Below are 23,101 nucleotides of genomic sequence, written 5' to 3' on the forward strand. Positions count from 1 at the left end.
GGGCAATTACTAGAGTAGAAGACACTTTATATCTGAAGGAAGAACAGAATGACAGCTAATAATGGTTTTTGAACAATTTTTGTCCTTTTGCTTTTTCTTCACTGATTTGCCCTGTAAGGTCACATTCAATCATTTTTGCTATGTAAGGGGCAGCCATTTGGCACTTCTAGGTTTCTAAATTATATGGAAATATTTTTAGAATGCTTGCCACTGCATAAAACCAAAATGTTAATGGCTTCACTAAGTCAAATTAAATTTTAATGGCCATGGTTTAATTTTTCTTTCAGCCCATTCACATCCTTTAAGCAGCATTAAATGTGATTCAGTTGTCTTCTAATATCACAGCTGACCTGAATAGCCTTTTCAATTAGACTTTTAGATGAAGCAGATCTGATACATTCTAAATAAATAAAGATCTTTTTTTATTGGTTAAATGCTGATATTCACAGCTCATTTAATCCATTTATAGAGAAGCAATGTCAAAAGAAGAATCTTTTTTTTTGTGTAATGCCAGTGATAATGTGCAGAGATGAGACAAAAAAATTCCCATCTTTGTTTTGTCAGTGAATGGAAATTAAGGAAGAGGAACTCAAAAAGATCTATTTAAGTCTTAAGAAAAATGCGTGACTGAGAAGTGATGAAAATTATTTGACAAGAAGTCACACATTAAAAGCATTTTATGAAATGGTGTGAAGAATAGTCAGTTAACAATGCACATAGAAATTTATTCTGAGATCTTACAAATAATCTAATACCGAAACAGTAAATGTCCAACGTTTTATAAATTGGTTCATTCTGTACAAATGTAAAATGTTTTAATTTAATCTTTTCATGGATTTAGTGTCTGCAACATAGTATGCCTTTTACTTACACAAAAAGTCATACAAATTGTTAGAAATCTACCATAGTTTGTTCAAAAGCATGTTTGCTGTTTCCATAGTTCTGTTTGATGTTTGTTCTCACTTTTGGATTTCAGTGTCTCAAAACTTTCACTATGTAACAGAGACTACTCACTGTGATAAAACTTTTCCTGTGTATGAGGGCAAGCATGGGGAAAGTAAAACCTTCTGGGGTTACTGCTCAGCATGGGATAGAGCAAAAGCCATCTGGGTATCTGATGTGTAGGAAGCTGGGCTGGCTGATTTGGGCTGTGGATATTTCCTTTCCTGTGGCTTTGCTTATTCAAATGCAAGAGAATGGTGTTGTCATCAGCTAGAGTGGATTTCAGCACTGAGTTTTGCCATTTTGGTAGCTTGTGTGAGTGTCAGATTATAACTAGCAGCTAACTTGCTTTCTCCTGATGTGAAGTCCCAGCTCTGAAACAAGAAGCAATCTCTCCTGACGGGGGGCTCATTAGACACACCTAAGTGGAAAGGAGCAGTGACAGCTGTCAGTACAAATTACAGCACTCCCAGCTCCAAGCTGCAGTGGCTTCTGCACTGCCATTCCTTAAGATTATATACCATTAGAATTCCAAAAATGTAAAAACGGGTTTTGCACTATTTACACAAGTTTTGTGAAAGGGAATGTTTTGAAAAGTTATAAAAAGGGTATGATACAATTGTTTATAGTACCACTGTATCAATTAAATGTACTTAATAATGCATATTCTACTGACCATTCCCATTTTAAAAGGTTAGCAATAAAAATGATTGTGGTTTTTATTATGCTATGTAACTGAAAAATATTAATTCATAATTTTAGAACAATTAGCATATGCAGTAGTGGATTATGGAAATTAAACATGTAAATTACTAAATTCTGGTATGACTTATCTTAAAAACACTCCTCTGGTGTTTTGGAAGGAGAAATGCTTTGCCCTTCCTTGAACACAATTCTTCCAATATACAAGTAACATAATTTTCAGTGAGCATAAAAGATATATTACATAAATATGTATTTTCCTTCAGAAAGGGATTTTTGTACCTGACACAGGCACTGGTGCTGAGACAATCTGAAGAGGACACCATGTCATCCAAAAAAGAAATTCACACTAAGTCTGATGGCCTCAGGTATTATTATGACATGTAGTCTGAGGCTGAGGTAGGGAGGCAGGTTGCATGATACAGAGCATGTACTAAAATTGATTTATCAGTATAATTTAATAAGCTGGAAAACCTGCTTCCTGCATAAGGGTTGAACTGTTGCTCTTTGAATGTTCTGGTAGTTTGGGAATAGATTAGTATGATATGTCATGGGGTAATAAAAGCTCTTATGATTAAAAAGGAAGCTGTACAAATAATTGGTACCTAACATTAACATGTCCAAAGATGTATTCACAGACTGAAAGAGCTTTATTTTCAAACTCTGTAGAAAGGACAAGCAATTCTTTATGCTAAATACTTGTGCAAGATCAATGGTGGTAACCATAGGACTGTTCTGTAGCAGAGTCATGTTATATGTGCTGCAATGGATTTGAAGTGCATACAACAGGGCTCAAGCAGTTTGCCAGACTTGTTTTCTCTTGTGCTACTGATATTGGGCATATTGCATAGAAAATATGGTAAAGGAAGAATATGAATAAGTAATTTCCACTAATTTATGAATTTTATTGTATGCTACATTATGCATAAGAGTCTAAATTCTGTGAAGATTTGATTAATTCTTTTTGTGATTTTATCTTAGTGGCTTTTCAGTGATGTTTGGTTTGTTACTTGGTTTTGTTTTTTTCTTCTTAGTTCTAGGGAATAGGAGAGTTTGTGTATTGCTCTTTGGGAAGAGGCATCGTAGACTAAGACATATCTGTGGTGTTATAGAACAGCTCTCTATCCAGAAACTAAATTAGTGACTGAAGTGAATCATACATTTATATTTAGGGTTACTTGTAATATATCTACCAAAATATTTATGAGTTTTGTTTGTTTTCTGTGAAAATTTTCAATTCTCAGTGAAGAGCTGCGCAGAAATGTAATTCTTTTTCTGGTAGGTGCTATAATTCAAAGGCCTTTTTTTCTTTAGCAAAATGAATTTTCTATTCAGAATTTCTCTTTCATGACTAGCCTCAGCTATAGAAATTTCATACTGATGTGGTGTCATTTGAAGACAAGGGAATATGCATCTGGAAGAGGTAGTCAGAGGCACAGAAACCTCTGTGAAACATCACAATGCCTTTTCAAGATCACTGCAATATTTTGTTTGAGATTTTAGACAACAAATTGAATTGACAACTTTTATTAAAACATTTCTGTCTCATTTATTTTCACTGTTCACCTAAATCCTTTTGTTTTTTCTCATTTTCTTGACCAGCTCTACTAAATCCGCACTGTGAATAATAAATGGAGTGATTAGAGAGAGAATAAACAATCAACTATAATTATCACTCAGAATTTGTAGCAAAACCAAATGCTTTAAGTCGTTAGTGAGGGTTTTAAAAAAATGTTTGCATTTTTTTCTTTCACATGGATATTATGGGGAAGCATCATATTTTTGAAGTACTGCTCTGAAGAGTCACAATAATTGGAGAGTCTCTTATAGACATTTGACATGAATTCAGCTAACACCATGCATTTGTTTCTGAAATGCTCAGCCAGTGAATTTAAATGAATCAATTTTAATACTTAGGCCAAGAAGTATGTTCAAGTATAATATTTAAAATATACTACTTGAAAAGTATGGATGTATGGATGTATGGATGAGTGTTAAGCTTACGAGTTGTCTCACCAATAAATAGCTGTAAAGTAAAATATATTTATGATAGTACATAAAACTGGTAAGTAAAAATCTTCTAAAAGTTATAGAGCATTAGGTACAAGGAAGGCTATTAAGATAGTGGAATATACTCACAAAAAGATGAAGTAGCAAGATTAAAAAAAGACAGAGGAGATTGTAGATAAAGTAGTAAGATAAAAGAGAAACATAAAGCACAAGAGGTCAAATCAAAGCATCCATGACTTTGATGAGATGGAGATGCCTAGTTTGATAGATCTTTTCCTTCCATGTTATCTATAAAATATTTTCATTTGGGTTCACCTGCTAAGAAGAGGATGCCTTACAAAATCAAGGCCATTCAAGGTGGAAATGGAATGAAGAGAGAGACAACAATTGTCTTTGTAACACTAAGAGACAGGCAGAAGAAGTGACATTCTTTCTAAAGGAAAATCAAATCAGAACTCTGTATAAAGGGTAATTGAATCAAAACTCTAGCAGCAGTCTTAGACTAAGTTCCCAGCAGTAAAGTCAACAGTAAGGTAGCATTAATAGGCTAAGAATAGGGCTTGGCTATGATTAGGAGGCTTAATTAATGTGCTAAGGCAGACAGAATAATGCTAATAATGCTTAGCCAGCTTTCTGTTAGCCATATCTAGGTGCACCAGGAAACAAGTGTCTATTTCTCATTTTGTCTCAGACAATGGTACTTAAGCATCTCTTACCTATCAACTGCAGTGTCTATGCCTAAGTGATTCAGGCCAGAAGTAGAAATGATTTAATACATTTTGTCTTGTGTGCAGTCTTTCTTGAATCTGTGCTTTCTTTGAGCAGTTTCTGATGCCTCAGTATTTTTGAGTATATTTCCTACTTTTGATATGCTTTACTCATAAGTCTCTCAGAGCATCTGTGTCAGAGATGAAGTTGTTCTGAAAATTTTACATTCTTTTAGTGAACAGTTACTGTGACAAACAGTGTTCTGTGGTTCACCATGTGCACAAGAGGTTTTGCAGGCTCACGTGCCAGGTGGTTCAGAGACAGGATGAAATGCCTGATGTTAAGAGTCACGAGATCAAAAATCAGTTGTAATTCAATTTAATCAGTTTTAACACTACATATTGTACTTTGATATTTTTCCATGGTTTTGTTCCCAGGAACACGGCTTGAAAACAGGTCATTTGTAGCAGAGTTTACTTATTGCTGAAAGACTCTTTAGCAGGAGTCAAGATTTATTGTAGACTGGTTAGTTGCTGTAAAGATGGTTGACAGCACAAGTTAAGAATGATGTTTTCCTGTCAGATAATCATGAGAAAAGCTGCAAACATCAGTGACCTTGCAACTAGAGGATAAATTTTGCAGATCCCTGTGAGCAAGAGTAGCCACAACATTTTAATTAAGTGTGATGTGATCTTGCTAGTGGTATGGTGACATGATAACAAGGAGGTAGCTGCTGGTTAAATTTTTTTTTTGTTCCAATATGAGTCAGACAGGATATATTCTACTTGTCAGATAACAAAGAAAAGACTAGAAAGGTTTACAATAGATCGTGTGTGAAAGGCATGAATGAAAAGATAATAGTCAGAAATAGTCCTTTCAGTTGCTTTCAGTTAGTTTGGAAGTGTGGAATATATTATGGATTGTTGCTGTACTGTAGGAGAGGTGGATGGAAATGTTTCAGGCAATCTTTTTGAAGAATGGAAAATCAGCATTAAATAGCAGCAAAACCTGATATGATAGACTTGGTTATAATAATTTGCTGTGATAGCTGTTCTTTCATATCACTAGGGGCTATCTTGGAGAACAAAACACCCAAACCCATTAAAGCTTTGTGGATTGCTTCTTCTCATGTATGTGCTTATAAATTCATGCTAGTTCATAAAATAATTTGTACCTTGTAAAGTAATTTTAACCTTGCATAGTTTATTTTGTGCTATTGATCTAGGATGGCAGAATGTTTTCCTTTTATCTTGACATATCTTACACTTAGACACAGGTCTAGTGGATAAACACAAGGAACACACCTGATTATTTGTTTCTATTGCAATGGTTGATGTGTCCAGTTGCACCTAATTTGTTTACTTTAGTGATAATATCATTTGATATGATATCCAATGGAGATGTTACATATTGGATAAAGTATCCTTATTTAAGTGTTGTTTATGAAATGTCTTGTTGTTATAGTATGCATTTGTATCATTACAATAAATGCTACTATGCTTACACTTAGCCAATGTAGATTTTACCCTCACCCTTTTTATTTTATAAATGGAATGTGAACAACCCATCTGTTCTCACTGAAAGGTCAATGGGAGCTTGGACATTGATTTGAGTTGAATCATGACAAAATAGGGGGTCACTTTCAACTGATTGTTTGAAAAATTGAACTGGCAAGAAATGGTGACCCAGGGAATGCATCTTCACATTTCATTTGAATATTGAAATATGTATCTCTCTTGAAGAGACCCTTGAAATATCTCATTACCTGAGGTCCCAAAACAGTGCAGATTGAAAAAGTCAGGATTGTTTTCAGAAAGAAGTCAGAAAAAGAATAAAAGAAATATGACATGTCTTGTTCTTTGATAGGCTCTCTGAAAATATATGGCTGGAGTTTTATAATATCTGGATCAGGATGAAGGGCACAGAGAGAACTCAAAGGAGCTACATTCTCAAACAGAGTATTTCCTTGCCATGGTTTGGGATTAGGGAAGTTGGTTAGTAATAGTCAGAGAAGTTTTCATACTAGAATTAAATCGACTAAGTCAACTTCATGGGCTCCTTAGAATGATGGAGAACCACATCTTGAAGCAGAGCAAAGGAATTTTGTGAAGGAGGAGAAAAAGATTTTACAGTGGAGGGATTTACTCAAGTTAGAAGTTAGATTTAGTGACAGGCTTTTCCACACTTTAAAAGGCTTTTCTGGTATGCCTATACTTGTAGGATATATTAGCAGCCTTTCTCTGTGGAAATGCAGTGTTCCTTTGATAGCATAGTTTAAAAGATTTTCTCAAATGGAATAACCTGTTTTGGCCCAAAGGGTGTGACTATTTCAGCTTCAGGAAACTGCTGGCAAACAGTGAACAGTGAACATTCACACCACACAGCTGTCTTTCAAATCACTGATGTAAACCAAGTAGAAAAGTTTTGAATTTCAGTTTCTTTCTCTAGTTCTCTAAGTGTATGCCATAGATTAGGGATAAAATCCTCTTCCCTTAGACAAAATTAGTAGATTGCACAATCCAAATTAGCTATTGGAAGGGAACAATCTCATTTTCTTTGCATTATGTATCTGTAAATTTCCCTACCTACCTTGCTGTAACTACTACAGCAAGTGCAGCTTTTGAAAATCTGTATGTCATCTCAATCCTGGAAAAATTTCACAATTCACTCTAAAAATTTGAATGAATGAGCAATTCTCTTAAATCTAATCAGATTATGCAAGTGCTTGAAGTTTAAACTGTGTGTATTTTTTTCAGAAGTACTTGAGTAAAACTTGGTAGAAAGGCTATACTCGAACTTGCCATGTTGCAGCTTTCTGCTGGCAACTACACAAATGTATTATATGTATCCCCTTTGATGGAATAGATACCTTAAAGTAATCACAACTAAAGTATAATGACGCATATTTCTCCAAAATGCCAGAATTCAAAATTTGTCTTCTCGTGTCTTTGTCATTAGCCCAAATGCTTGAACAATTACCTGCACTCCTTGGCCATTATACTATCAGCTCAAGCAGAAGTGTTAATCCTATTTCATGTTAGAATTTCTGAGAGATGTCTTATTTCTGGTTGTCTTTCCCCCCCCCTCCCCCCCCCACTGTGGATGCAAGCAATCTATTTCTCAGTTCAAGGAATTTTAATAGAAAAACTGTCATGTTTATGTAACTTCCAGTACAGCTGAGCAGGAAGCAAATAGAAACCTTTATTTTTATGGTAGGGTGATTCTACAGATTGTCCCATCACCGCCAAGTAAGTGAAACCCAGGCTGAACATTTAATAAAATTCAAGCATTCTGAAAATGCATATTTCTTCCTTGCATGAACATTAGTATTGTCTTTTAAATTGTTTAAAGAGAACATTTTGATTTTTAGAAATACCAAAGTAGACACGCATGTAAAGGATTTTTTGATGAAAGTTTCTGTGACAAAAGGACATGTTAAAGGAATGAGCCTTCTGGAACACCCAAGAGAATTAGCTAGAGAGAATTAAAATGGATGGGGTTTGAATTCACGTTTTCAATCTACTGCCAGAAGCTTCAGGTCAAATTGTTGCTATAAAGCTGATGATGTTACTAAAGTATCAGTGTAGAAAGATAACTTTTACCTTCTTCTTTAAAATGAAATGCATGAAATGCTCTATCTTAAACATAAACTTATGTATATTTATGAGATTCTGAGTAGCTAAAATAGAAAATTAATTCTGAACCAAGCAATTTTGTCTTGGACAGGAAAAAACTTTAGCTAGTAAATAGAAACTGCCTTAGTTGCAAAATAATTTTTTACTAGTTGCAAAAAAAAAAAGGTGTGAAAAATAGGTTAATGAAAGCATTTTTAAAATATACACATTTCATAATTAATAATGTGGACTTTTGTTTACTTATTTCAGTAAATAATTTGAATGCAGCTGACCTTTCTGGTTTTTCTGCTGCATTATTATTGATGCTGAAGAGGTCACTAGGTTTTTTTTCTAGCAACATACCTCTCACTTGGCGGAGGTTTTGGTTTGCACTAATGCTTTTTGAAATGTGGCACCTGAGCAGCTTATGCACCAGCTGAGATGGAAGCAAAAAACTGGAAAGCTTTTTGACTTTTAAATCTAGAATGCATTGCAAGGATTCCATACCTGCCTTTAGGTGTTTGGAGTATATATACAATCTGTAGACAGCTCTGGCCAAATTTCTTCTCTGGCAGAACACCAGCAGAATGTGGACAGTGCACCTGAATTGGTCTTGAGATAAAGTAATAGCTGTAAATAATGGATAATCCAGATCTGGAAGGGTCCAGTGCTCTCCCAGTTTGTGGGAGTCTGTCCTGAAAAGTGCCAGTCACCTGTTACCTCCAAAGACAGAAATTCAAAAACCTTAATCTTCTCTTTCATCTTAATTTATTTTAATTTATTAAATTAATTTATTTTTGGACAGAGGTAGAGATAATTTTCTTTACCTTCCTCTCTCAGTAGCTGTTGCTTTTGTTTAGCTTATTTGGTTGGGTTTGTTTTGTTTTGGTTTTGGTTGTTTGTTTGGGTTTTGGGTTTTTTCTCCTAAAGTGCATAATACTCGGATTATTCACCAAAATGTTGAGCATCTGAGTACAATAATCTCTTAGCTGTATTCTTCAAATTTGGAGGTAGTTGAATTTCCCTGTCTCCCAGTTTGAATAACTCTAAAGTTGTCTTCAAGGCTTTTAATTAGGCCAAAAGAAACTAGGTACTTCAGGATGTCTGAGCAGGTCTAGACTGAGATGCCTCATCTTATAAATAATAAAAAAATCTTCTCTCCAGTCAAGTCTGATTCCTCAGTACTCACTGTATATTGGAATATGTTCTTTTTTCCTGCAGGTTTCAGAATAATTAAAATCTGTAAAATTGCTAGTAACTAAGGATGCTGTACCATGTCTTACAGGCTGTTTCTTAAGAGGAAGAAAGCTTGTTTCCATAGAATGTGCTGACAGAAGAGTTCATACATGCAAAACTAGGTAGATGTTTTAAGACTAAATTCGTTTGCATACCTCACATTTCAGCTGAATATATGAGATCCCAAATCCACATCAATACTTATTGGACTGTATATCTTTTTCAAACAGTGTTGAAGTGGTTTTTGTTTTGCCATTGATTGGCACTGGGCAAAATCTGTTTAAACAGGAGGTTTCTGTGATGTCATTTGAAATGCTTGATTGAAATTAAGTGTAATTTAAAGGATTTGCCAAGACAGCAAAAGCAAAACTTCAGCAATGTATGTCATGACTTTAAATAAAACTGTGACAGGTTGGTACGGTACATTTCATAAGCTTTAAAGCTTGAAATTACATGGACAGCTTCCAGGTACAGTTGTGCTATTTATATGAAATTGAGACAGCACTTGAAGTGATTCAAAGCTTAAGCATAGTTTTGTTTTGCTTGGTGGAATAGTGAATTTACTCCAAATAGAGAATTCAGAGAGGCTAAAGCTGTTAGCAACAAAAAGTCATCTTGTGTACAAGCCAAAATTGATAAGTATTCAGCATCAGGGTATAATTTGTGACAGTCATGTTCAGGCATCAATGTCATGGAAGGAAGTCAAAAATGTTCTTCCCATAGAGGAAAATTTCTTACTTGTGTGAGTGCCTGTGCCCAGAGAAGCTGTGGAGTCTCCCTCACAGGAAATATTCAAGAGCCATGTGGATGTGATTCTGAGCAGAGTGCTCTGGGCTGCCCTGCTCGAGGGGGACCCCACTGGGGTCCCTTCCAACCTGACCATCCATGAAAGCCAGAGGACAGCAGCACCATCCGGGCTGTGCAACCATTACAGTCCCTAGAGAGAGCCATACTTTCTAAATAACAAGCAGGTGACTAAATTCTTTCATTGGCCATTATTCTATTTTGTTGTCTTAGAAGGAATCAGACTGGTGGATGACAGCTTTATGAACTATTGTAATAGTGTACGGTAAATTTGGTTGAAATACAATTTTGCAACTGCTTTTCACAGGAATTACTTTTCTGTTTTTAACAAATTTGAGGTTAAGGTTGGAGAGAAGTAGTTTCAGCATGTGAATAACAGGTGGCCATCCTCAAGATAATGCATACAAAAATAGGTGATTTTGTTTGTGATCAATTTTTTTAATCAGTTCTTCAAATTTTGAGTTCCATTCAGGTTTACATGTTGTTCCATGACAATGTTTTTTTATAGATGCTAATGTATAAGAGAATCCTTACACAGCCTTATTTTAAACCAAATGTGCTTTGAAACAACAATTTGGCTAAAGGTCCACAGAAGGCAATATATAAACACACCATTCACCATTCATTGTTTTCACAGGGCAGGGAAATATTTTCAGTGTTTTGCATAGAATACGTTTAACACATTAAATAATTTAAATACATAAACCAAATAATTAATTAAATAATTTAAGTGCAAATAATCTAAGAAAGATTTCTGAGGTCAGTGAATAGGTCTAAGTTTAGCTACATTGGTCATTTAAGTACTTCAGTTGAATAACTGTTTTCTGATATTTTCTTTTTGTTGCATTAAATTAAATATCTCTTAAAGCAAAACTTATCATCATGACATGAAAAGGAGTACCAGAGTGTCTTGTATTCTGAGAAATGTCTGAGTTTCTTTTGGGTCATAAAAGATACAGCCAAGCAAAGCATGACAAACCTTGGTCTTTGAAAGTGCATTTAATGAGACGAGCTGAGTGCCATGCATTACCACCTTTCTTTTGAGGCCATGTAGTCACTGAGGGTGAAATTACATTTCAAGTAAATTTAAGTGCTGTTGCACAGGTTTTTCACTGGTTCTCTTCACTTCAGTAATTTTTACCCTCAGAACAAAACTTGTAGAAATAACCAGCCCCTTCTGCTGCAGCAGGTAATGCTCCTTTCTCCTGACTTGATACAAGAAGATCCTTTAAGTAATTAATTCTCTGCATTGTTAGGTCTTTCCCTAAAAGATTTTGTGAACAGAAGCTATTGATGCACAATAGCAGCAATACCCTGCTGAATAAATGAGAAACCAAAAATGCTTGTTTTGTGTATTCTGTATTAAAGCTGTATTCCCCTATGCTGTCTAGTAAGGTTTCTGATCCTAAAGGGAAAGGATTAGAAACCCAATGCTGCTTCATTGCAGAGCTGGATTAACTTCAAAAATAAAATAAATACATTCCACAGCCGTGGAAAATGGCTTCTGCCTCCAGTGAATTAGAATTACTGTTACTCTGGGCAAGAAAAATAACATTTTAATGAAGTGTCCACCCTCAAGCACTTTTTCCAGAGAAGATACCTGTGAATCTTTGCCAAATACTCACATAGTTCAGCTGGGTTTATGTTAAATTACTTGGCTGGGTGAAGAAGCTGCTATATGCTACCTTTGGCAATTCAAGCCTTTGTAGAAGCCTGATTTATAGCTGCCCAGGGGAACAGTTCTCAGTTTGCACTATGTTTTTATTTCAGAGATAGTGTAACCAAAATAATTCTATTCTTAAATTAGTGAGAAAAGTAATTCTGCAGACAAAGCTATGACAGCATTTTTTTTACCCACAAATTCCCTGAAAAAGAATCAGGGTAGTTCTCATAACTGTATGGTATCTTTTCAGTTAAATATATAATTATTTCAGTTTTAATTTTAATTGTCTTTGCTAGTGGCAACATTTATTTCAGTCAATTTAATTAGATTATTGCTATTTTAGACATTATTCAGCGTCCTATTAAATCATCTTACAGATATTAACTATACCCTAGAAGAGTGCTGTAATGAACAATCAGGGAAGAATTAGCCCTCAGGGGGCAGGAATTCCAGAATTTCCTTTGATATAGAATAAAAACTCTCATCCAGTTTGGACTGACAATTCTGGAAATGTTCAACTTAAAGTTTTTATCAGCTGGTGCAAACCAAGTGCAGTAGGGTGAATGAAAGGCTGGGCCTTGAACTCAGCTATAAAATGTTAGCAGAAGTATCTTCTCACACTGGCACTTTTCATCTCCACAGGCAGTTTTTTTGTACCTTACCACCTATGTAGCAATAGAAAGAAAAGAGAATTAATTTTGACACTGACTGGGACCCACTAGTGTCAAACTGCCTTTAAAGGCAATTAGTATCTAATTCAAATAACAACCAGGAGAGCAGAAATTATCTGAAGAAGCCCAACCCATAACTACCTTCTACAGAGCCCTGATCAGATCCTGGTTTATTGTTTTCCTCATTACTTCAGGCATGTTAATTTATTTCTAAAAACATGTTCTGACTGTGTTGGCATTCACTGGACCAGGAGTATAACAAATTACTGTCATAGATACTTGCAGTGCTAAGATAGGGAGCAGACTCCTTGGTTACTATTTTTAATAACCATGCTTAAAATTGTCATCTAGTACTTGTCATTAGTTTTTGCAGAAAGTAACCTGGTAATCTCTACACTTTGTTTTCCTATTTACTACCCTGTCCTGCACTGGAATGCTTTCCCAAATTTTAATTCTGGAATTGGAGTAATCTATGACTCTTAAAACTCCAAACTTAAGGAAGCATAATATGGCTTAATGTGATAAATAGTAAAGATGAGCCTTCTGTCTAATTTGATGAACTATGAAATGGCATCTTGCTTTAGGCATCCTCATTGATCTTAGGTCTGTCATGTTTAAGGTGGAGATCAGGCACAGAGAACAAATGAGGCTGGTGCTAAATTTTGGCATGTTTGAGAGCCCCTGGTTTATTCTGACTGAGTATTCCCTCTTTCCCTCTGCCTTGGCTGACAAAGTGGTCACTGCACAGTGTGAGTCAGGCTTGCCAGCACTCACATTTTGTATTCTGCTGTCTCTGCTTTCTCTGTGTCAGTGTTTTTGGATTGTTAACTTTGCTTGAGCTGCTTTTGCACTTCAGTGAGCATTTATTTTCTTGCTACCTACTCTATATGTATGTGAACCACCATGGCATTGACATTGTTGAATCTGAATGTTGTTTTGGAAATGTGGAGCTGACCTGAATATTAAGGAAAACTCCTGAGCTAAAGCTGGAAGTGATTTGAAGAAGAGCTTACATGTGGTGTACAGGGCTTAGCTGATCATTTGTGCTGGCAATGGGCTGGTACAGTATAATGCTGCTACTTGGGCTGTTAATGCTCTCTACAGTCAGAATTTGTCAGAACCTTTATTTGTCAGAATATGTAACAGAGAGTTTCTGAGGAAATAACTTCAAATAAATGTTACAGCATTTTATTGTAATTTGGGAAACACTTTCTGTCACAAACAAAATAACTTTCTAACTTCTCTTAACTATTACCCAGTTCCTGTTGAAAATGAAACAACCATGTTGCAAACGTAATAACTTCTTCCCTTCCTTCAGCATGAAATCAGTGTTTCAGAAACCCTTGCACAGTTCTGACTCTGCTCATTTCCTGCCAGTGTACTAGTTGTATAAGTATCCAAGGTTAATGTCCTTCTGGGTCAATAAAGCCACTTACTCTGGGTCCAGATTTCAGATCTGAAAAAAGGTCAGGGGAAAAAAACGTACTGGAATAATAGACTTGTGATTAAATTCTGAATTCAGTAAATTCTCTTTAGGCAAAATATTCAGGGAATTGTACTTATTTTTCTACTTGGTAGACCATTGCGTTTCTATTTTATTAAAACTCAGAGTAAATAAAGCTTAGTAATTTATATCTGAGGATGTGGCACTATGTAACAAACTTTTGAAAATCTGTAGAGTCAGAGCCAAGAAATATTCTGTAACTATTTTGCAATTGGTAGAATTCTTCTTCTGTCAAACAGCCAGGATTTTACTTTCTCTGTAACAGTTGTAACAATGTCACAGTCCAGTACTTCAAGCTTAAAGAATGTTTTTTCTCTTTATAAGGGGATTATATAAAGAAAATATATAGCTCTTCATAGTTTGACTGACAGTAACTCAGAATTATTTTAATATCTGGCTGTAAGAAGTTCTATATACCCTCTTTGACTTCTTGGCAAAGACTGCTTAATAAGCAAATCCACAGGCATGCAGACTACCTGGGATTTGGAATATAAATGTCTGTTCCTTTTCCTGAAAGGCACGTGTTGGTTAGAGATAGGTTGTAGAAACAAATTAATCAGGACTGCAATTATTAGACAGAATTCATGTGCCACTTCTATTTGGTCAAACTCAACTGATGTCAAGCAATAATTCTATGCTGCTGTTACAGTGGGAGTTATATGAGACCCAGCACAGAGGATGCCTTCCTAGAGTAAAAATATGGCATTGATATCAGAACAGACAGAAAGAAATGTTTGCACCATGTGTACATATGTGTGCATGTTCCATTTCAGCTGTAACTACATGTTTTACTGTGCATGAACACTAAGACTACTAGAGTTCCCCTTCAGGAAAATGTGTTTTATGGTATTTATAAATTATTTGTTTGCCATTTCTAAAATAAGTGATTCTGCTACTTACTCAAGTGTTCTCTTCACTGCTCAGACAAAAGATCATTGTGCTATATCACAGTATCTTCATTTCTTCAGCTATGTGTAACCTTCTGCAACATTTAATTCCTTTTCCATTGCCACATAATCATCACTTCAGCAATTGCTGAACTGTTCTTCTCAGATGTTTACACGTATTTCTCATCTATATTCAAGAAAATCTTCAAATATCCTCAAGTATTTTCAGATCACTTGGGGATGTCTGTCTAGAAGCTGTTCTCCCTCCATTTCCCAAAAGAAGAATGCAGAGAAGATGATGCTTAATTTAACATATAATGAATTCCCATATTTCTTTCAACAAAAAAAGGGCTTGTCATTAATTTGCATTAACTTTTGGCATCTTAGGTAGTATCCAACTTGCTATACAAATGATTTTCATCTGGATTGCTTTTAATCTGAGCTCTCTCTAAGGAAGGGAGAGGGAAATCCTCTGATATTCTGTGCAGACTCTCCATGTGCTGTCTAAGGCCCACTCCACATAGTACTGGTCTGGGATTACTTTTACTGATTTTCTTAACTTTCCCTATCAAAACACAGCTGTACAATAAAATGCTCAAGAAAGAGATAAGTAAAAAATCTTTCCAGTTTTATGGTGAATATTTGCTATATTCTTGATAGCAATTCCTGATGGTTCAATTTTTTTTCATTGTCTTTCCTGATAGCCATCACTCTCCATAACATATTTCAGAGTTATGGGCTTTTTCTTGTTCAGTGTATAGGCTGCAAATGTAATGGCTAAAATATTGGTTATCATCTGAGTATTACCATTAATATATTGTTTTAGTAAATACAATCCAGTTTCATCAAACAGATTAGCTTGAAACACTAGCCAACACCCAGTATTTGAGAGTTCATGTCTTCCTCCACAATTATTATTTTTCCACAATTTTGACAGGAATAAAAGTTCAGTCACACAGAAAGAAACTTGAAATGTGTTTGCCAAATCTGTTTATGTTCACCATTATTTGCACCCACTTTATTGTACTGTTTTTTGCTGTTAAATGAGTGTCTGATTTGAAGCTTTATAATGTAATTAATTATATGCAATGAATATGCTGAATTCCAGGAACCCCCCCAAAATTTATGCTTCTTTAGTATTTATCATAGTTGATCAGACATTGGAAATAAGCACTTGTTAGTTGTCAGTCTACCAGCTTCTTAAGAATATATATGCTTAACTTCCTGCAAACAATTGACATTACTGACTGTCTGTGGCAGTGTTTTCATGTGTAAAGTTCAGAATGCTTGTGTAAACATGGAAGGATTTAACACACATGGGAATTTGTTCAACACTTTTAAGTCTATCATGCCAACAAGAATTTTCTCTGATTAAGGAATAGATAGTATTTGCTTAGTAAATGTAGTTGTGGCTATGCTGGGACAGTTACAACACAAGAAACCCTGAAACCCAACCAAAAATCTCCAAAACAACAACAAACTACAAAAAATTTTTTGGAAATTTTCCATCTGTGTTTTGTGAGAGATAAAAATAGCAGTTGTTCAGCTGGTTTCCAGTCCAGATTCTGAGACTGCAGAACCAGTGGGACACCAGTCATCTCTGATGGTCTTTCAGAACAGCTATTGAAAATATTTTTCTTCTTCTGAATATTAAGTGACGTCTTTCACAAAGAGACTGTTGAAGTGCCTTTCCTAAGATGGTTTTGAGAATCAATTGAATTGCACAGTATGGCAGCTGTAAAGAAACAGTATTTTAGACTGCCCTGGAAAGCATTTGTAATAAATTGGATTGCTGGTCCAAAATTCCTAGTTGCCTTTCCATTTTTATTTCAAAGTCAGGAAAATTGTTTTTTAGCTGACAAGGACAAATCTAAGGTAAATTGCTTAACTGGAGAACTGTTTTCACACAGAAGTGAAGTAAGAGATTGAGAAGGATTTGCAAAAACTATTATAATCTCACTCTGAATAAAGTGTGAATCTCTGAAATGAGGAAAATATAGTCTGTTAAGCAAAACATCACAGGAACTCCTTACCAAATAGCCTAAATAACCCAAAGACAAATCTAGTATAGTGTTTAAGGTTTTAAAGTCAGAAGTAATTGTTCTCATTCAATAGTGACATTTTGTGAGTAGTAGGGAAATGTCAGTCCATCTTCCCTCAGCTGAAATAATTTTATCAGAATTGTCATTGATATGTCTTAACCATTATGTATTATTCCAGTATCCCAAAAATATTCTGCACACATACAAATATTAAATGGCTAGTCATGCAGGCTGACATTGTAGATTAAGATAATATGATTATCCTTTGCCATACATTCATATCTTTAAGTTTTTGTAATAATGATAGTTATATCTGATGATTTGGAATCTAATAACAGCAAGAAAGATAATTCCAACAACCTTAAAGGTAGTTAATTGACTGCTAAGAAACATTTACCAGCTTTATACAAGCTTAGTCAGCCAAGAATTGAATACAGATAATTAATATTGCACTGTCTTTTATTGTCTTCAGGCTTGAATAAATTATTAGAACAAAAGGCAAGTTGCAATTTTCATTCTTTAAGGTGCTGGTTTTCTTATAGCTCCATCTCAGCAAAGATTTAGGTTTAAATTTGAAGAGAAGAAAAAGATGTAAGTGGATCTGAATAGGAAATCCAAAACTCGAATATTTTCCTGTTCAAAGCTTCAGAAACCTGAATTCCCCAGCTCTGTTTGTAATTACTTTGCTCCTGGGGTACATCTATGCTCCTGGTTCACCAGGACTTCAGCAATTTCAGGTGTAAGCAAATAATTTTCCAGATCCTGCTTATACAGGTAGAATGTAGAAACTAGACAGATTATCACTGTCATCTCATAGGAGATCTAGAAAATAGACAAGTTCTGTGCAATTCTCATAGATGTTAAGGGGGTGTATATTATTTTTACTAAAATGTCATGGCAGCTCTTTTTATTTTAAAAAAAGTATTCTCACTTTATATTAAGTCTTTGTGATTAGAGAATGTAAATTGTCATTTGCCAGAATCAAATCCCTGCATCTCCCATCTTTCATTTGTGTTCTAAGAACAGGAGCTCAGGTGGGTTTATCTCAGGCCACCCTGAGATATTAAATGGGAGATTTGTAGGTCCAGAGGAAGGGCAATGTAGAGTGCCGACTAGGGTGCCTTTCTAGTGAGGAAAACTCTTAAGACCCTGCTCCCTGTACCAAGCTCTGATTCTGTGTTTTCTATTTAACAGCCAGTGAATGACAAATAACTTACCCTTTATGTAACTTTGAGTACCCATCAGTGTATGTTTGTATGTATGCACACACAAATACATATGTATATGTGAAAATCCTACTCTGCTGAAATTATTGGCCACCTTCAGCTTCAATACAATGGTGATCTGAATCCATGTATTCCTTACTGCACCTTTGTGCATGATTTACAAGCTGTGAGCAATGTATGTTATACATCTTTTTAATTTACTACTTTGATTTTCTATTTTAAGGAAAAGAATACATTTTTCTAGGCTGAAATACATTATTTGGTAAAGAGTATTAGTGGCAATTAAACTAAATGTTCCAGTAACAGCTTAACAATTTCAGTCAGAAATTTATCCGTTGTGAATTAGTCAAAAAGGATGTGAAATTTGACTGTGAAGATAACTAATATTGTGTGCTAATATGAGATTTAAATTCTCTAATTTTACCAAAAAAAAGAGACCCCTGAAAACATTTCAATAAATGCTCTCTGTCTTGGGAAATAGAGGGCCAATGAAGTACCTTGGATTTCCTGTGATTTTATGGCTTAATTGTCGCAGGATTTTGTAGATAATATTAATCTAAAATGTGTCCATGTTGAGGAAGCATTTGGAATCAGCTCCCAATTCCATCAGCTTCCAACTTCTTCCTTTGATTTATTTAAAAATAATTTAAAGCAAATATTCTTATGCCACTCTGCATCTGTAAGATAGGAATAGTAAATTCCTTCCCTGTGAAAAAATATTTTGAGACGTTAGCAAAAAGTGCTATGTAAGAGCTTTGCATTATTATTGTAATTTTAAAGATAATGAATGGCATCCTACAAAATAACAAGTGTTACATGGAATACTAAATATTTTCTAACTTCTTGAGTTTGAATTGCTGTTCAGTTTCTAAGCCTAGACTGATGCTTTGTTTGAAACCTCTTTTGAAATAATTTCCACCTGTTTAAGCAATTTCCACTTTGCTGCAGACACAGCACAATAGTTGCATTATAGTGAGTTAGACTGCTTGTCAAATGCAAACCCCAGACTTTCATCTCCTTACAACTTTGTGCTAATGCTGTTCAACTATCCATCACTTAGATGATTTCCTGTCACACAAATGGCAGCTGACAAGTCTGCCTATCATTTCTGTTCCTACAAATTTCCAAGTTAAAGAAACCAGATTCAGTTTTAGGCATTATTTTAAGAGAATAAATTATTTAATGAAATTAAAAAAAAAAAAAAAGGTTTTTTTGGGTCACACAGTTTTCATTGCTTGGATAGCAGTTCACAAGTTCTCTGAGTGCTTGACACAGTGTTGACTGAAACCCTCCTGAGCTACAACATCACGTGCCCTTGTGAACATCAGCAAGAGCAGACTTTTCCCATAAACACATGAACAACATTTGGAGGTGAGCTACACATGAGTGTCACTACTCCAGATTTTGAGTGCTTAGTCCACCAACTCCATAAAGGAGAATTATTCTCATTGCAGAAATTTTTCCTCTCTCGTTTCTCCTTAGGCTGGACTGATTGCACTCTGTAAATGTGTATGTAGCTCCTGTTGGATTACCGAGACCAAAATCAAAACCTTGTATTGGTTCTGCAATACTCAGATGAGCTGCACTGTGAGATAAATTTTCATGTGTTCTCAAACACTTTATAATTCTGAAGGGAAACATTTCAATAACATGCTTTTGCCTGTTTTCCAATGATAGCTTTGTCTTAATCAGATTTAGGTTTAACACCTTCAGAAAGTAGATGAAAGGCAAGCTGAATTCTTAAACAGAGAAAAACAAGAGGTTATGACATAATTTTTCATTAAGAGCATTTGCAATTAAATTTTGTGCACATTGATTTAATTACGAAATTCTTAGTTTGTGTAATGAGATTTAGTCACATTAAGGACGAACGGTCCCCAAAAAAAAGAATAAATCTCAATGTCTGTAAAAAGCATTGTTATATTTAAAAGAAATGCAAAATAGTCAGAGGATTTATGTCTGCTTTTAAAAGAAACAATAAAAATGTTCATAGTCACAGTTTTGTACATTAAAATGTCCATCAAAAGCAAAGAAGAATATTTTAATCTGTGGTAGTTTGACTGCCAAGTTTGTCTGTTACTGCACTGGATTCATATTATGTAACATGGTATTTTGATTATGCTTTTTTTTAAAATCCAAAGATGACTGAAGTCTTTCTTTCTGGGACTTAAAGGGGAAGAAAGAGAGATATTTAACATTTGCAAATGGATCTGTAGTATCTACTTGAAAAGCAGAGGACATAGATCAAAAAGTTGTAATTATTATTTTATAAAAAACAGTAACAGACCCCTAATAGAAATAAAATATTGCATTTTGATTATGTTTTAAGCAGCATCACTATCACTTTTATTCTACAAACTTTTTTTAAAATGCAGCAAAAATACTCTCTTTGGAAACAGAGCAAAATTCAACAGGAACTTAACTCTTTTAATGTTCTTGTTATTTATTTTTTCTAGGGGTAAGAATATTGGACATGACATAGATTTTTTGATCACCAATCCAGGACCAAGAGAAGATGATGAACTTCTGCATAAAGTTATTGACTTATGGAAAAAGCAGGTATGAACTAAAGAACACTTGGCCAAAAGAGACATGTTCTAACTACTGAATTAAGCCTATATACTGCTTAAAGTATGTTAGACTCCTTTTTACTCTGCAATCTTTTGGAGCAGGATATTGCTCTATTTGGTTACTAACCATGATGATCTAGGTGCATCCTCTAGCCCCAAAGCCTAAAGTTGAAGGTTACATCAGAAGTGCACACACATTCTGTAATATCTTACCCTAAGAGTATGAAGCTACTCAGAGGTGAGAAATCAAGCTAGACAGAGTTTTGAGTATCAGAGAAAATTGTTCTTATACTTTGAAAAAAAAGTCTATTTGTTTGCTTTCTCCTGGTGGTGGGAGTAGGTTTTCCTAGGGAAGCTGCTCCAGGGAGATCCAGCTTTGAGCATGGTGGATTTGGATGACCTCATGGTATGAGGTGAGCAAGACTGAAAGCTTAGGTACCAAACTTCTGGAATTCTGGCTTCATTTCAGTCCATTAATTAGCAATTCTCTCAGCTTCCATTGAAATACTGAACAATTGGCATAGTTTTCCATGATGTCTGTGTTTGGCAGAATGCACACATCTTGGAAGGTCCCTTCCAACCCAAGCTGCTAGACAATTGTGTCATTTCATAGAGGAGTTGTTCATATAAGGGATGGATTTTGGGTTGTTTTGTTGTGGTTGGTTTTGTTTTTCTTTTTTTTTTTTTTTTTCTATTCAGCTCTTCAGTTTCCAGCAGTTTTCAAGTTGGAAGAGTCTCAGTTATAACAGGTGCAGGTAGCCAAAATAATCCTGGGTCAGAAAAATATAGTATGTTGGGAAAAACAAACTTTTGTTTTTCTTCTGTTTTTCTAGCCAGGTGAGATATTTTTCAACATTTACTGCCAGCACTGTTCAGAGAAATGCAGCATATTTCAACAAGTAAAAGGCCAGCACCCCGAGGTGAAACAAGTGCCTCACTGCTAAGTCAAGTCAGCTTTCAGTGCAGACAGACTGCAGAGAATGCTTTTGAATTGATTCTTGAGCTGCACACTATAATTAGCATATAATGTGTTATATGTTAATGGGTAACTCATGAAAGATTCAAAACATCCAACTACTCAAAAGCTTATGTGACTGTATGAAGTTTTCTGTCTCAAGGTAGTCAAAATCTTTCAGTTGGCTTTGATGGAAGGGCCTCAAACTTGTTTTTTTCCTGGTAAAATGCAACATTAGCTGAATTCCTCTTCTTCCAGTTGATTTTTGGTCTTTGAAGTGTTAAGAAACTATTATTAATTTTTTAGATTTTTCTCATTACTCTGTGGAAGCTGTATGTGTTGAAGTAGATTGATGGCAGGTACTATTTAGACTACTCAAAAGTAATGAAGCCATGGCAATTAATGAGTGCTGAGGAAATACTCTATTTTTATAATTTTATTATTAATGTATAGGTCCTTCCAAGGTTATTATATCCCCTTTACTGTGAGAAAAGTTGCCTTTCTCCTTGGAAGGTGTCTTTTACCCTTCTTATGTACACTTGAATCTCTGGGAAACCACGTATGGGTCCTCCCAAAGTCATGTTCATTATAATAGAGCAGAAGGGAAAAGTGACAACAGACCAAGGCTGGAGCATGCCCTGAGTGCAGCCTTTCATTTCTTCTTTTCCACTTATATTACTGAGAAAAATGGCTGTGATCTGAGAAGTCTGACAAGCACTAAAGTTTTTCAGTTCACTTTGAGCTGCTTTCATTAAAAGGAATTGAAAGGAAGGAAATTGAAAATGAATTGTTCTTACTGATTTCCTTGTTAAGGGGACTATTTGGCAGAAAGGAGTGCAGGTGGAGTATGGAAGGTCAAGGGTGGCCAAGAGTTTGATAAAAAGATTGGGATACCTCTAGAAATCCCAGGATGAAGAACATGTCAGAAGCATAATGGCCATAGAAACCAAGCTCAAAGAAGCTGGGTATAGTTTAAAGATATGGAAAATGATTTCCTGTGTTCTGTTTGTCCTCCAGATTTTTCATGGTTTGTACTGCTAGTTACACAACCTCCCTACTGTGGCATTTGCAAAATACAGGCTTTTACTGGCACTACTGAAAAATAAGCTACCAGCAAAATCAAAACGCAAAAAAGAAAGAGAGATTTATAGGCCTATTGCCTTTTTATTACCTTTGATTTCTAAGAGAGAGAGGAGGACAGAAAAAAAAACCAAATAAAGCACTTTTAAACTTTTTTTGCAGTAGTCTGCTTCACAGCTTGCCACTTTTGTGCTACTGCTTCTAAGCCCAAATTAATCGATGCACATCATGGAGTTCAGAATGTTGTCTTCCTTTTGGCAGCTCTGAGTGAAGGATTCTACAATGTTTGACTTCTAAATTATGAACCACAGCTTTAAATAGTTTAAAGGGTCTTTTTCTTACGTGAAAAGTTTAGTGTTACAAGCTCCCTCCATTGAAAGCTGCTGAAAATGAAGTGGCTAAATCAGCAGCATCAAGCTCTTTGATGCAGCATCACCAGGGATAAACGGGCTGAGGAGCAGAGAACACAAACTCTTCAAAGTAAAGT

General features: G+C 35.2%; 1 protein-coding gene across 1 annotated transcript in view; it reads left to right on the forward strand.

Moving 5' to 3' along the window:
- DNTT (DNA nucleotidylexotransferase) overlaps positions 1-23,101 on the forward strand; it is an 81,180-nt gene that overhangs the window by 31,353 nt on the left and 26,726 nt on the right. The window contains exon 8 of the mRNA XM_056494395.1: positions 20,466-20,568. Within this exon, the coding sequence (XP_056350370.1) occupies positions 20,466-20,568 (103 nt within the window). The remainder of the gene's footprint in view (positions 1-20,465; positions 20,569-23,101) is intronic.

Source organism: Oenanthe melanoleuca, chromosome 6, assembly GCF_029582105.1.
Source record: "Oenanthe melanoleuca isolate GR-GAL-2019-014 chromosome 6, OMel1.0, whole genome shotgun sequence".
Classification (NCBI taxonomy): Eukaryota; Metazoa; Chordata; class Aves; order Passeriformes; family Muscicapidae; genus Oenanthe; species Oenanthe melanoleuca.